This window comes from Populus alba, chromosome 2, assembly GCF_005239225.2.
Source record: "Populus alba chromosome 2, ASM523922v2, whole genome shotgun sequence".
Taxonomy (NCBI): Eukaryota; Viridiplantae; Streptophyta; class Magnoliopsida; order Malpighiales; family Salicaceae; genus Populus; species Populus alba.
This window is the reverse complement of record NC_133285.1, coordinates 19,544,494-19,559,448: the sequence shown is the minus strand read 5'-3', so window position 1 is coordinate 19,559,448 and position 14,955 is coordinate 19,544,494. Positions and strand designations below refer to the sequence as shown.

At 34.3% G+C, this 14,955-nt stretch overlaps 2 protein-coding genes across 4 annotated transcripts; one reads left to right on the top strand and one right to left on the bottom strand.

The window, feature by feature from the left end:
* Window positions 1-2,072: 2,072 nt before the first annotated feature.
* LOC118052554 (protease Do-like 2, chloroplastic) lies at window positions 2,073-10,699 on the top strand. 3 transcript variants are annotated; one of them, XM_035063552.2, is made up of 21 exons: window positions 2,073-2,423; window positions 2,710-2,892; window positions 2,974-3,024; window positions 3,759-3,832; window positions 4,015-4,078; window positions 4,490-4,534; window positions 5,051-5,155; window positions 5,521-5,598; window positions 5,734-5,800; window positions 6,035-6,093; window positions 6,343-6,442; window positions 7,041-7,120; window positions 8,266-8,322; window positions 8,799-8,902; window positions 9,044-9,131; window positions 9,227-9,312; window positions 9,423-9,447; window positions 9,540-9,611; window positions 9,807-9,857; window positions 9,944-10,004; window positions 10,087-10,699. In XM_035063552.2, exons 1-21 carry the CDS (start codon window positions 2,247-2,249, stop codon window positions 10,329-10,331), a joined length of 1,872 nt encoding a protein of 623 aa, XP_034919443.1. In that variant the 5' UTR covers window positions 2,073-2,246; the 3' UTR covers window positions 10,332-10,699. The 3 variants fall into 3 exon arrangements, with proteins under 3 accessions (XP_034919443.1, XP_034919442.1, XP_034919444.1); XM_035063551.2 differs by having other exon boundaries at window positions 2,074-2,423; window positions 2,707-2,892; XM_035063553.2 differs by lacking the exons at window positions 9,044-9,131; window positions 9,227-9,312 and having other exon boundaries at window positions 2,075-2,423; window positions 2,707-2,892.
* Window positions 10,700-11,312: 613 nt separating this feature from the next.
* LOC118052556 (probable indole-3-pyruvate monooxygenase YUCCA10) lies at window positions 11,313-13,672 on the bottom strand. Its single transcript, XM_035063554.2, has 4 exons — window positions 12,859-13,672; window positions 12,442-12,675; window positions 11,727-11,849; window positions 11,313-11,606 (listed from the first exon to the last, which is right to left on the bottom strand). Exons 1-4 carry the CDS (start codon window positions 13,468-13,470, stop codon window positions 11,442-11,444), a joined length of 1,134 nt encoding a protein of 377 aa, XP_034919445.1. The 5' UTR covers window positions 13,471-13,672; the 3' UTR covers window positions 11,313-11,441.
* Between the last annotated feature and the right edge of the window lie 1,283 nt (window positions 13,673-14,955).

Here is a 14,955-nt window from a genome sequence, read left to right as displayed (position 1 = left end):
AGTAAATTGTACGAGGAAAAAAATATACAGGAAAGAGAATAATAGCGAAGAACATGAGAGTGTATTTATGAATGAAGTGTGTTTTATATAAACTCGCATTCTTAAATGAATTTGTTTACTAGGTGGCTTAAGATATTTATACAAAATAATCACATGATATTACTTTATAGAGAATGAAGTAATGATTAAGAATAATTGTTTTTTTTTATATAAGTAACCTTAAAAGATGAATTATTGGTTTGTGCCATTTATGGAAAAGGTTGGCACTTGTAGGTGATTGGCTAAAAATGCTAGTGCTTATTGAAGAGATAAATTGGTGTAAGATAGCCATTGACAAAAAAGATAGGTGGCATACTAATAATTCAAATGTAAGTGTATGAGAATGTAACGTTGTATTGACTTTCTTGAATGTCGTAACTTTGCATTATTGTATGTGTCAGTCACTAGGCTTTAGGATTTTGCACATATGGATTTAGTCTCAGCATGGTTAAGACAAGGTCTAGTTTAGAGCAAGTAATTGGGCTGGAAAATAGTCCACTTGGACTGGAAAGTAGCTTTTTGAGATGAATAATGGTCCCTTGGACCGTTTATAGGATTTGTTTAAGGCCAAAAACATAACGAACATCTAGGTAAGCTAAGTCATAACTTGTTGTCCTAAAATGGATAGATTTTTAACAACTAAGAAACATTTTTTGGATAACAATCCCCTTAGTTTTTCAAATATTTATGTTTAAAGACTTAACCATCAAAAGTAAAAAGGGCAAAAACATTTACTTTAAGGTCATATTACTTTCACGTGGTTTTTTTAACATATCATGTAGAAGATTTGAAATTTGTTTGAGTTGTTTATTCCTTCTAGGACAAAGAACACTTTCCCTTGGAGAGTGAAAAACAATGGAGAATCAATAAAAAAAAATGACCATGATGATTGTTTAGAAAGCAAATTACTTAGAGACATAACTATTTTATTGGAGATATGAAGATTTTATTGGAGACTTGGAGAATTCATTTAAAGACATTGCTAGATGTGTGGATATTTTCGTTGGAGACATGATGATTTTGTTTAAAGACATGACAATTTCATTACAGATATAGAGATAAGCAACATCATGAAAAAAAAACTATAGGAAGACCACTTGGAGATAAAATATTAATTTGTTTATTGAAAAGTTTAAAAGATTTTCTTATATAAATAGAGATACAATCTTGAAACTTATTTGATCTAGAGCAACACATTACAAGATGTGTTAATCTTTTTCTATTTTTGTTCACGTTGCATTTCCTTCCTTAAAAACTATCAAAGACGACCTTGATGATCAATCTTTCACGGATATTACATGTATTTGTGGTTGAGCATATTAATTTTATTATTATTTGATGATTTTAAAAAAAATTGAGATGCAAAAGAGCACCACGACTAAAAAAATAATAATAATAAATAAGCACATGAAATTGAAATGATAGAATTAAAAGAAAAGAAGGGGGGAAAAGTAAGAGAGGGAAAAAAAAGTAAGAAAGAGAAGAAAAAATATTATTTATACCTAGGACTAAGATTAATTACATTAAATTATATGAGTGGGGTCAGGGTAAACAAAATTAAAAAATATTAACTTGCACTTGACTTATGATATCTATTTATTAAAATTTTTTGATTTATTATCATTTAAATATTAATATTATTAAATTTTAATGAGTTGAGTCAAGTTAAATAATATAAATATTATATATAAACCAGTTGTTTTTTTATAGCACATCGGCTATTAAAAGCCAAAACTTTATCACATGCGAATTCCAGACTCAGTATTAAGGTCTCAACATTTTGACCTTATTTTCCTTTTATGATAAAACATTTTTTCTCTGAACAAGTTTTTAAGTTTTCATAGGTGGGAGGGGGGTGGCTCTAAACATTTGATAAAATAAAATAGGAAATAATTATAATATTATCATTTTAATTTTTAACCCGAAACAAATGCAGAGACTGAAGAAGAGCAGCTCGTATCGTATCGCGAGGCGAGCCTTATTAAACGACAGCGCATAACCTTTATAGAGTAAATAATCACTCAAAGTATCAAAGAAGCACTCCAAATGGCCAAATATCAAGGCGCCAAAACCAGGGACCTAATCCAATCCCATTTTGTTAGCTAGGCAGGCAGGCAGGCAGGCAGAGATAAGAAAACTGAGTGAGGGAATGAGCCAAGACTGAGCTGAAAGAGAGTCACTCACTCAGCAGCTACATCATTTTAACCATGGCCATGGCAGTCGCCAACTGCTGCTTCTCTCTTCTCACCTACACCGTTAAATTCCGTTGCTGTGTTTCTTCCCAACGATATCTCGCCAAGTCGCATCATTCCATTGCTTCGGTCACTTGTAAAGCCGTCGTCAATCACAAGAGACGCCCTTCTTCTAATCGAGATGGAGAACTTGTAAAACCCTAATCCCCCCCCTTCTTTCTTTTAATTTTTTGCATTTATAAATAAATAAACGCACTTTCAGTACTGAATTAGAATCATAATCGACTGTCATTTTAGTCAAAACCCTAGGAATTCTAATTAGTTGAGCAAATTCAGCTCTCTAAGTCATAAACAGGAACTATCTCTGCTTTAACACAGCTAGAATTGATATTTTTTTTCTTTTAAAAAAGAAGAAAGGTCAAAATTATCCTGTTTAACCGATTATTTTGTGAAATCTTGGTTTGGTTGTGTTTAGAAGGAAGGTGTTTCACAGAAGAAATCTTCGAGGAAATCGAAGGACGAGAGGTCCTATATACTCGATGATGATGATGGAATCAGGGGTAAAAGGAAAGCAGGCAGATCCCAATCAGCGGCTTTTAAGTCATTCGGAGGGCAAAGAAAAGATAAGAAAGAGCCGAAGTTTGATATGAAGGAACAACAGGTGTGATTCCTTGCTCTCCTTTTTCCCATTTGTTGCTTTTAGTAATTTAGATAAGTTTTTTTTATTCATCTCTTGATTCAGGTTGAGCCACAGAATCTTAAAGATGCAGCTTTTTTAGATGCAGTTGTCAAGGTGATAATTTTTTCACATTTTACACCATTTCCTCGCAATTTTATGTTCTGTCATTTCCTGTCTTTTTGACATTCAATTGATGGTTTAGGTCCTGTGATTGCTAATTTAGTCTTTGAACATGCTACGTTCTATTAGATGTAGCTTGCAGATTCCATCTATTTATTAAGCTCCACGTTAATCATTATTAGCAATCTGTGCTTCATAATTAGTATAGTTTTCATCAGGATATTACTTTTGTTTTCGTTACTAAAATTGCAATGAGTGACTAACTAGATATGGGACAATCCAATTGACACAACTATCTTACAGTCCATGAATGTTTTTAGAATTCAACACGAGTCTTGTCCAAAGAGCTAGATGATGCATCAAGGATGTCTAAGATATTGCTCTCAGCTACTTTAACAACTATTTGGAGGAGAAATTCCTTCTATCTGGATAGATGTTGATACATTCATAACCGAGTAACTGGGCATATTATCACAAGGGTGCATGTGATTGTCTTTCTTCTTTTATATTCCTTGGAAGCTTGAGGTTTGGGAGCAGCAATTATTGCTATCCAAACTAATATGTGAATCTAAGTTTTACGCCACCATTTACTAATATTCTCAACTGTTGGTTCTCAATAATATGCCTACATATTTCAATTCCTTGATACAAATTTGTAGAATTGACTTATTTTTTCCTGCATGTGCTTGCACTTTGCTAGAAAATGGTTTTTTTTTTTTTTTGGCTAGGTCTACTGCACCCATACTGAGCCTGATTATTCCCTTCCCTGGCAAAAGCAAAGGCAATACACAAGCACAGGAAGGTGAGTTTTCTGAAATATTTACCTGTTAGGTCTTCCATAAATTTCTTTTAAGGTAATAAGAACTTCTTGGTCGCAGCAGGCTCTGTTAAGATGTATTTCTGTTCATATTTTGTTTCTGAAATACACAATCAACATTGTCTCGCAAATTGATTTCTTCATTTCTTTACTTATTTGTCATGCAGTGCTTTTATGATCGGCAATGGAAAGCTTTTGACAAATGCTCATTGTGTTGAACATTATACACAGGTTATTTCATGCCTAAACTTTCAATCTTAGTTTGGATTTTTTCAATTGCCTTTTACCATAAGTTATCAAACCACAAGAAAAGCCCTCAAAAGACCAGAACATCTAGGTAGCTATGTTTAGAGATAGAATAATAGCAAATCAAAAGGACTAAGTCACTAATCAACAGCCCTTGAGAACTCTGGCCATCCTTTTTCCATTTTATAGACATGCTAGAAAGTGCATGATGCATAGGGACTGGACATGGGGATATATATGGAATACCAGCTTGGAATTCCTATAAGAGCACCCTGCCACTGGTAGAGACTTGCTCAATACAACCAAAAGAATCATTTGTGTTTTCTTCGGTTTAAGACATGATATTTAGGTAAAGATTGTCAAATTAACTTTTAAAAATTTCTTTTCTGATTTCAGGTCAAAGTGAAGAGAAGGGGAGATGATACCAAATATGTGGCTAAGGTACTTCTTTATCCTATGGAAGTTGCAAGATATTTTAATGATCTTAATAGCTCAGTAGTATCTATACCCTTTCTTTTTTAATCTTTTTCCATATTATTTAAAGTCCCAAACCTTAAATGGAAGTGATAAGGGTCTGTTAGATGTACTTTGAGAGCAAGTGTACATAGATGTTGAGAAAATTGGATGAAAATCCCAATATTAATGAGTTTCAGTGGATATGTTTGAAGTTATTTTTTTTTGGAAAAACAAAAAGCATCTTTTACAAGAAGCATGGTGTAGACAAATTGATGTCTGCTATGACTCCCAGCACTTTCTTACTAGCAGTTGTGCCTGCCATCTTTGGAAACAAACGATATGATTGTTTCAACCTGTCACTAGTTTCTCAAAGTTCTCATGCTTCTGTTGACATAGTATTCGCTATAGAACAAAGGAAACGAACCAAGGCATGGATTGATCTCGCTTGTGAGACATACAAGGTATTGCAACTTACTTTCCTCTCAGTGATTTTGTACACAGGTACTGGCCAGAGGAGTTGATTGCGATATAGCTTTGCTTTCAGTAGAAAGTGAGGAATTCTGGGGAGCAGAACCACTCGAGTTTGGATGCTTACCACGTCTTCAGGTCAAATTACCCTTTCACTTAGGGTCTGCGCCCTCTCCCCTCATGTTTCTTAGGTCTATGGACTTTTTTGGCCTAGCATTAGCAACAGCCCTAAATTATCACACCCCGTTAAATGATTGCAGAAACTATAATTTTGGTGCTACTTGAACCTGCATCAAATGTTTTTGGGCTCATGAGAATAAACCTTTGGGGTTCATCATAGCCATTCTTGGGAGCGATAGTTTAATTTACTGTTTATGCTGAGGTCATGTACTTTTCCTATGAAAATGCAGACTGATGCCCTAATTCTAACTTATAAGTTTCAAATTGTTTTGTATGTACTTCTCTTTTTGAGAATCATTTTCTGCTGCATTTTAAATGGGCAGGATGCAGTAACAGTTGTAGGATATCCCCTTGGTGGAGACACCATTTCGGTGACAAAGGGGGTTGTGTCTCGTATAGAGGTTTGATTACCCATCATTGAAATCATATGATTGTTCATCTATTTCTGACATGTCTATGATTTTCTGTGTGATGTTTTCCCTTGACCAACATGTTTAAGCAAATTTTCTGTATCATGCTATCAAATTTATTATCAGGTTACATCTTATGCGCATGGATCATCTGATTTGTTGGGCATTCAAATTGATGCAGCAATAAATCCTGGTTAGTATGTATATATGCATGTTCTTATTTATTTGTCTATGCATTCCGTGTGTCAAAACTTCTCCAGGTTATATATGTTCTTATATAGTTGCATTTTGGAGATTGCATATATCTGGGTGCATCACTATTACAACTCTCTAAGGGTGTATGCATGTGTGTTTGTCTGCATCTTTTATTTATTTCAGGGCTTTAGTCCATTCTGTGATAGCTACTGCTTATTCTAGTTAGTTATAGGTAACAGTGGTGGTCCTGCATTCAGTGACCAGGGGGAGTGCATTGGAGTAGCATTTCAGGTAGGTTCTCTAGCTAGCTGATATGCACCAGTTTTCATTTGGTCTAGAATTTTTTTTCCATATGACTAGATTCTAAGAATGAGGGTTCCCCCAGGCAGTTTTTTCTTGATATTACATCATGTTTATAATTTTCTTGTTTTTAAACAATAGCAAGTTCTCCACATATTTTGCTGTTGATTTAGCTAACAACTCATATTCCATTTGCTGCATCTCTTTCCTTGTGACATTTTCATGAGACATATCTTTTAGGTATACAGATCTGAAGAGGTCGAGAATATTGGATATGTGATTCCAACAACAGTTGTATCTCATTTTCTAAATGACTATGAGAGAAATGGGAGATACACTGGTGAGATACTTTTTTGCATATGTTTATATGGTGTATTCCTTGTATTGTCTGTGCTGTGTTCTGGCATTGAAACTCAATGTGTAGAATTTGAATGTTGACAAGCAATGAAATGCATTCCAATTTTAAGGACCAAGCTTCCTCTAAAAATTTCATGCTCTTATTTTGACCAACAACCAACATCATACAGAACTACTAGTTATCAAGTTTGTGCAAAGGTAGTAATGGCTTCTTGCTCTTTTTGGCTCTTCAATAACCACTTTTAACTTGCTAGTTTCACGTGACTATTATATTACCCTTGTTCTTTAATAGGTCCCTGCAGGCTATTCTCTGCTGTAGATACTCTTAGTTCTCATTTGTTGTTGTGAAGGTTGTTGAGAGTATTTATAGACATATCAGTGCATTGGAATGTTCTGAATTCCTTTTGAATCTATTTAGTAACATTTATGATATCACTTGTTGCATTCTAGATTAACCATTGCTCTGGTTTTCTTTTCACGTACTGGTACCTGATTGGTTTTTGTAATGCAAACCTAGCATACCTTGGTCATGCAGTTGATTTGGGATTGTCCCAATAAAACTCCTTTTGCCTGACTTCTAGGCTTTCCATCCCTTGGTGTGTTGCTGCAAAAGTTGGAGAATCCAGCATTACGTGCATGCTTAAAAGTAAATTCTAATGAGGTATGCCTCTTTGTCAAGTACTTTTTTTTTTGGCTTTCAGATTGTCTGGCATTGTTCATGTAACTTGTAATTTTTCTAGTCTTTTTTTTCTTTTGAAACTGTGGATGTGCTTTTGTAAATTCAAGGTAACACAAGTTTAACTTTATGAGCGTGGGGTGGCATTACTATGGTGGCTTGCTAAAACGAATTCTGAGTGCTGGAGAGGTTTTTTTTTTTTTTTTTTTTTTTTTTTTTTTTTTTTTTGTGAATATGGGTGGTTTGCCAATGGGTGGATCAAGTTAGGTTTGGAAGGATAATTCAGCAGCTAATGCGAGGTTGCTGGAGCAGATCGAGGAGTAATGATGGAGGTGGAAAGTGGTACTGGAGGTGGTTAGCATGGGGAAAAGGTGAATTGTGAAATGCAGCTGTGATTTAAGGGACGGTTGGTTGTTGTTAGTTTATGTCAGTTCAGTGTAGTGAGAGCTAAAAAGTTTAGAGATGTTGTGGGGAAAAAGTGATTCATGTGTTTGTATACTTTCAGCAATATTTTTGGGTTTGTGAAAAGAGATGAGAAACTCTGTTTCAGGGGGGTAAGTATGGAGGATTTTTGGGTTAAAACTATACACACTGACAGTTTTTTTTCCTCGCCCCCTTATGAGTTCTCCACATACTGATTCTGCATATAGTTTATGTGATGTATAGTCAGCCTTCTTTGTTACATCATTCCTCTTGCTTTAGCGAATGGTTAGCACCTCCTTGGCACCTAAACTAATAGACATTTATAATTACCTTAAAAGTGAAGTACACTTTCATATTCTCTCTACAAATTTCAAGCTTTACTTATCATGTGATTAAACAGTGGTATCATTTTGTAGATTGTTTCATGTATGTTGCCAATGTATGGAACATTCTGCTGAATGTTGTGAGAAACTTGCACATTTTCAATTAGTAGAGAAGGGGGAGTTTTTCAGTGTTCCTGTAAAAATGGAAAATGGAGGAATCAATTCATTTGTAGCCTTTGTTTGCTTTCTTCAAGTAATTTGTGAAGCATTCAAACCCCCCCCTCCCCGTAACCCCCAATTGGTATATCCGGTGAAAGTTACGTTGTTGCAACTTCATAGCATGAGTCTGTCAAGCCATTCCCTTATAACATCTGGTTTGTGCAGGGTGTGTTGGTACGAAGAGTTGAACCAATCTCTGATGCTAATAGAGTCTTAAAGGAGGTACAGTGGTCATTAGTGGCTTCAAAGCTTGCTCTATTTGAATTGCAAATAGTCTATTCTTGTTAACATGTTATCAGGAAGAAAAACCTTGGATTATTGTTATCATGCTTCTCAATATTGTCAGCCAAACTAATCTATATATAATATCCATGCTGCATTTTTTTGGTGTTCGGACTGCAATAGGATTAAGGAATACTGAAGATAGAAGAAAATGTAATAGCAATACCTATGTTTCATAACAAAGCTTCCTAATAATGCCACACCAAAAACCAACTCTAGACAGGCAATTTTATTTTTACACAAGATTCAGTCCTTGTGTGAATTGGTAGTCCTCATTTTCTTGCATTGGTTAGTGGTGTGATTTGATTTATTAATAATACTAAAAGCTTGAATAAGTAATTTCTTCTTGAGATGGATTTTCCTTTCTACCTCTAATTTTATCTGTTGAGAATTTTGATTGTAGTTGTTCTGTTCAGGGGGACGTGATTGTGAGCTTTGATGATGTTAACGTAGGATGTGAAGGAACAGTGCCATTTCGATCAAATGAGCGCATTGCATTCCGTTATCTTATTAGTCAAAGGTAAAGGGCTTTAGTTCAACCATTATAATTTTTTCTCAGTCTCTTCATAACCTTGTTTGAGCCTGTTCTTTAATATCCAAATAGTCAATGTTCTTTGGGCTTCATGCTTTTTTGTATGTATATAATGGTGTTTCTAAACAGATTCACAGGTGATGTAGCAGAGCTTGGCATAATTAGAGCTGGGTCATTCATAAAAGTTAAAGTAGTTCTTAATCCAAGAGTGAATTTGGTAATGCCATTAGAATCTTGGCTCTGAATCATATATGAGTTGATTTATCAGATTCATATATCAAAAAAATTGGATTCTTATCTTCTTGCTTCAAGGTTCCATATCATGTTGATGGAGGTCAGCCTTCGTATTTAATAATTGCTGGTTTGGTGTTTACCCCACTTTCAGAACCACTAATGGAGTATGAATACTTCCAAGCACTCAGTAATGTCATTAATCTGTTAATTTATAATAGTATTCTTGCTGTAAGTGATAATGCTAATGCAAGAGATTTTGTTCACCTGTTGACAGGGAGGAATGCGAAGACTCTATAGGGGTAAGTCCATGACTGGTTGCTTTAACACCTTTTGCATTGGTCACCGATACACTTTTATAGTTTTTAATTTGATTGGTTTTATCTTCCTTCAGTTGAAACTGCTAGCAAAGTCACGTTATTCTCTGGCAAGGTTCAAAGGGGAGCAAATTGTTATCGTATCACAGGTAAGTTTGCAGATGCGATGCTACTATCTCGTGTGCTTTAATTACAGTGGCAAGTTTTCTGTACTTATTAAATCTTTGTTTTATTAAAGGAGGATCATATCTCATTGCCAAGATTCTTGTTTTATTGAAAAATTTAACGAACTGTTGGCATATCTCGTTACAGCACTGCCTTGATTATTTTCATTCTATTGACAGGTCTTGGCAAATGAAGTCAACTTTGGATACGAGGAAATGAGCAATCAACAGGCACGTTATCTATAACCAGCAAGAACTGTTATCTGCACCTGCTTGCCATTATTTGCACACGTACTAAGAAGAATAAAAACTTGCAGGTTTTGAAGTTCAATGGAACTCAAATAAAAAACATCCATCACCTAGCACACCTTGTTGATTGTAAGCAGACTGCCCCTTATCTGTTTTTTTGTTCCTTACTCCCTTTTCACTTTTATCCTCATGTTTTTGTGATTTTAATCAGCATGCAAGAACAAATATTTAGTTTTCGAGTTTGAAGACAATTACCTTGTTGTGCTGGAGAGAGAAGCAGCGAGTGCTTCTTCATTCCACATTCTCAAAGATTATGGAATCCCATCTGAACGATCTTCTGATCTATCGGAGCCATATGTGGATTCATTGGAAGACAACCAAGCTGCAGTTCAGGATTTTGGCAACAGCCCAATTTCAAATCTGGAAATTGGCTTTGATGGACTCCTCTGGGCATGATACCAAATTGGGAGGTCAATCTGAGTTGAGCTCTATCACGACACTCAATAGTTGGAAAGTTTGGTTATAACCTCAAAAGACACCAAATTGATAAATGCCATGCTTCTGCTCATTTTTCAAGGTCATTACACGAGCTCCTTTTCTGGTATGCAATCACATGATCATGGTCTTCCGTTCTTTCCATTCAATTTTCCTTTCATTCTGTTTGGTTGGCTGGGCATTCCCAGATAGATTTTAACCAATTTGCATGTTTAGACATCAATTAGGCAAAAGCCTAATTACTGAAGGGCCCATTTTTCTTTTCAGCTTTGAAATTATTTGATGTAACGATTAGAAAAAAATGAGTAACTAAATTATTTATTGTTTCATTTGACGCGGCATATAATACATCCAGTTTGCTACCGGGAAGATAAGGTTTGGTAGTCTGTCTGTTTTGGGCTTTGAATTACTAGCAGGGGATCGTGGATTGTAACCGGTCTGTCTCCGATCTTTATTGCTCTGAAATGGTAAGTTGATGGAGAATAGCTCACTTGGAAAATGAAACGCACAGGTAATATATTCACCACTACTCAAGCAACTAAAACCTTCCATGTACCTTCAAAAGAAAAAAAAAAACGTTCCATGTACCTTCAACCCATCTTTTTCAAACAATGTCGAGTATGCAACACCATGGACGTCTTGTAACCTCACGCATGCAATCACACGCGAGGGATTGATGTTTCATGATATTTATGACTATGAAAGCGTTTAGTTGTTTTTACTGGGTTAATTCTCTCCCATTTTTTAAAATTTGTTTTTAAAATTTAGACCTGATTTAATCTATTGGGGCTGATTCGTGTTTTTTAATCAAGTTATTATACTATTATTAAATTAAAAACTAAACTAAAAAATGATAATATTTATTACTATTTTTTAAAATAATAAATTTGAGAATAATACATTTTATATTTTAGTCTTATTTACTATCAATTAAATATAATATAATAAAAGGATAATCACACTCTTTTATACACTATTATCAAACACAATCATGTCTCTCTTCAACTTGGGTTTTTTTTTTTTAAATTATTGTTTCCATCTTTTTAATTCAGGGCATTAACCAAAAGCCATCTAAATGAGTGCCTTGATATCGTTGACTACATTCTGTGCATCGGCGCTAGCTCCATACAAACCTCTCCTCGATAATCCAATACAATACAAACCGTCCTTCCCCTTCCAATGGTTAGGGTAACTTGGCTTTGGAATCCCATCTTCATTCAAAAGGTAATCATCCCCCTGGTCAAAACAACTATAATTGGTCAAAGCGCGTAAACACATGCAGTATTTCCATCTCTTTATGCTGACTGATTCATAAATAGTGAGGTAACTTTCTGCTGGTTTAATAAAGTTACCCACCTTGAGCCACTTATTAGTTGATCTCTCGAAGCCAGTACAAAAAACAATGGTGTCGAAGGGGAGTGACTTGCCATTTTCAAATACCACCTCATTGCCTCTTATGCTTTCTAGTGCGGGCAAGACCTGGGCACACAAAAGCCAACATTCACGAGCTTAGCATCATCATAATCATCTGTCGGCATACACGCACGCAAGCAAGCAAGCACAAACACAGTCAATTATTAGCCGAATGGAACTTTCTGGCAATACAACATGGTTTTGCAGAGAACTTTACTAGACAAATGAAGTAATTTCCAAGTTAAATGTGTCCATACGTTTTATAAACTCTATGATTTAGGTGAACAACATGACAAATCTTTAAATAGTATGGTGATGATGATAGTTGCTGTCGTCCATTCATGGAACCATCTGTTTTCAACAGCTGTATAAATTTGAGATCTCATTACTTTTGTGTGCAAAAAGAGGAGTTGAGCACGACAGCACGTCATTGACACCAAATTAGTAGCAAATTGATTGCTGATAACTAAGTTAGAAGCTACCAAAATGATTACTGAACCCATCATGTGTGTGGGACTCATGGTAAACCGGATTAATGTAAGAATTTCTCCGTTGTGAGCCATATTTTTTTTTTGGGTATATTTAAGGACTTGCTAGCTAATTGAGCCGAAAATAAATCCATTACCTGCTCTCTCTAATTCATACATGTATAACATACCTGGATCTCTCCGGACTTGATTTTGTTGCAGGTACCGACATCGAAAACTGGATACTTCCCGTAAGCAACTTTCATGAAAAACGGCCCCTCTTTTGGTCTTTTTATCCCATGCTTGCTTAAGTCTCCATAAACAAGTTTGCTAAGCATCACCATAACTTTGTCCACCATGCCACATGAAAAATACTTCAACATATTCAATCCCAAGTATACCATCTCCCTCGATAGAATGTGAATCTGCAAGCATGAACATGGGTCCAATCATATACAATTCATTAATTTACACATAATAGTTAGTTAACATAATTTGAGATCGAACCATTTTCTGAAAGAAGAAAAAAAAACAGAGTTTTAGAAACAGTTAATAATTTATACTCGAAATAAACAAATTAAAGTTGATCGAGCCAAATGATAAGTTACCGCACTACGGATGGCGATTGATGTTCTTGCACCATGGTTTGCGAGGTCTAATGCAATTTCCATGCCAGAATTACCAGACCCAACAACCAAAACATTCTTATCACAGTAAGTCTTTCCATTTTTGAATCCAGTAGAGTGAATAACCTCTCCAGTGAAAGTGTTCAATCCTTCGAACTTTGGTATAAAAGGATTGCTCGTTTCTCCACTAGCCACCACCAAAAACCTCGCAGAGTATTCCTCAATCTCCCCAGAGCTCACATTTCTAGCCTTAACATTCCATTTCTTGGCTTCTTCATCGAAACTCGCAAACTCAACACTTCTCTGGTACATGGGACTGATCTTGAAGTGGGAAACATAGTCATCTAAGTATTGTAAGAACTGATCTTTTGGGACATACGTGGGGTATGAGTCAGGAAATGACATGTGAGGTAGCTCGCAGAACTGTTTTCTCAAGTGAAGGCGTAGACGATCATATGAGTATTTTTTCCAAAGAGAAGCATAGCAATCTTCTCTTTCAAGGAGTATGTGAGGGATTGAATGCTGGTTTAGGCAGGCAGAGGTGGCTAAGCCAGAGGGACCAGCTCCTACTATGATTGCAACTGGGTTTTGCATCTTTTCGGGGAATGAGTGCCCTCTGTCGATCTCGTTTCCTTTGATTTTCGTTGTCGAGAAACAATAGAACAAGACAAGGTTGTTGTATAAGGAGTATGGAAGAAAGCACAGAGATCGAGTGGCTTTATATGAACACAGATTAAATTATCTTTGAATAGCACTCTCAAAAATGGAAAAGTAACACAAAATAAGGGAACAACACAGCCAAATAAATTAATGCAATTTAATACGTTACTGAGAATTATATACAAGTTTTTTAGTTTAACTTAAGATTTTAAATAGAACTTATCCTCTACCAGCCAAAACAACTGATTTGTTAATGTCATTTTATTCTCTATAATAATCCATTTAAATTTCAATAAATTTCTTAACTTGTTATATTAATTAATAATTATAATAATCATTGACTAATTAAAATTCAATGGGATTAGTTGTAGTTCATATTAAAATTCAATGGCATTCCTTCTTAATAGGTTAATTCCATTTAAATTTCAAAAGAATTTACTTATTAGGTTAATTAATAATTATGATAATTATCAATGAAAATAATTAATTATAGTAAAATTAAAATTTAATTAGATAGCTATAGTCAAATATTTAAAATTCAATAGGATTCCTTAAGACTTTTTAATAGGTTAGTTGTAATCAATTTAAATTTAATATGATTCCTTAACTTAAGAGGTTAATTAATAATCATGAATAAATTTTTAAAAATAAAATGAAATTAGTAAATAAGTTGTTTTGATAACTAAAAATCTTGAGAAAAAAACTTAATAAAAAAATATATAAAATATTAAGAATAAAAAATACATAAAACAAAATTTTTATCTAGAACATTTCATTAACTTGTGAGGAAATAATTTTGTTTAGGAAAGGTAGAGACGAGATTTGGATTAATATTTATATGGTACATTTAAAAATAATAATTTTGATGATTTAATTAAAGATAAAAAAAATTGTATATTTAAAAAAAAAAAAAGGTTGCGTTGTTATCAATAATAGAATCCAATGTTATTCTATAGTCTTAAAAAAAAAAAAATTGAACTATGCTAGCTTCCATTTTATTTTATTTTTTGAAAAATGCTATTTTTTCAGAAAACACTCCAACAATTACTGCAACTATCAGATTATTATTTTTTAAGTTTTTGAGAGAACTAAAAATCAGTCCCCAACTATGCATGATATTGTTCTTCTAGTAATGATTTAGATAGTCCAAAACACATCGCTGGATAAATTCGTTTTTTTTTTACCCTCGTATACTAAAAACATTTGGAAAATTTCATGTATCTTCACTATATATGTATATAAATAGTGATTATTTTTTTCAATTCAGTCCCTTTTTTAATTTATTTTTTTCTTCAATTTTATCATTAGTTTTAACAATTATTCGGGTTGTTTTTGGAATAATCAAGTCAACTGGATCACCCAAAGCAATTCTCACACAATATAATTTTAAAATAGGGCTAAACAAGAAGTTTGGTTGAG

What these genes read in the sequence shown, in the direction of transcription:
- LOC118052554 (XM_035063551.2), top strand. Translation starts at nt 2,247, where the DNA reads ATGGCCATGGCAGTCGCCAACTGCTGCTTCTCTCTTCTCACCTACACC. An exon ending in TTTTAGATGCAGTTGTCAAG is followed by an intron (nt 3,025 to 3,758) that starts GTGATAATTTTT and finishes TTTTTTGGCTAG; the next exon opens with GTCTACTGCACCCATACTGA. An exon ending in TAAAAGTAAATTCTAATGAG is followed by an intron (nt 7,121 to 8,265) that starts GTATGCCTCTTT and finishes TGGTTTGTGCAG; the next exon opens with GGTGTGTTGGTACGAAGAGT.
- LOC118052556 (XM_035063554.2), bottom strand. Translation starts at nt 13,470, where the DNA reads ATGCAAAACCCAGTTGCAATCATAGTAGGAGCTGGTCCCTCTGGCTTA. An exon ending in CAATCGCCATCCGTAGTGCG is followed by an intron (nt 12,676 to 12,858) that starts GTAACTTATCAT and finishes TCATGCTTGCAG; the next exon opens with ATTCACATTCTATCGAGGGA. An exon ending in TCAAGTCCGGAGAGATCCAG is followed by an intron (nt 11,850 to 12,441) that starts GTATGTTATACA and finishes TTGTGTGCCCAG; the next exon opens with GTCTTGCCCGCACTAGAAAG.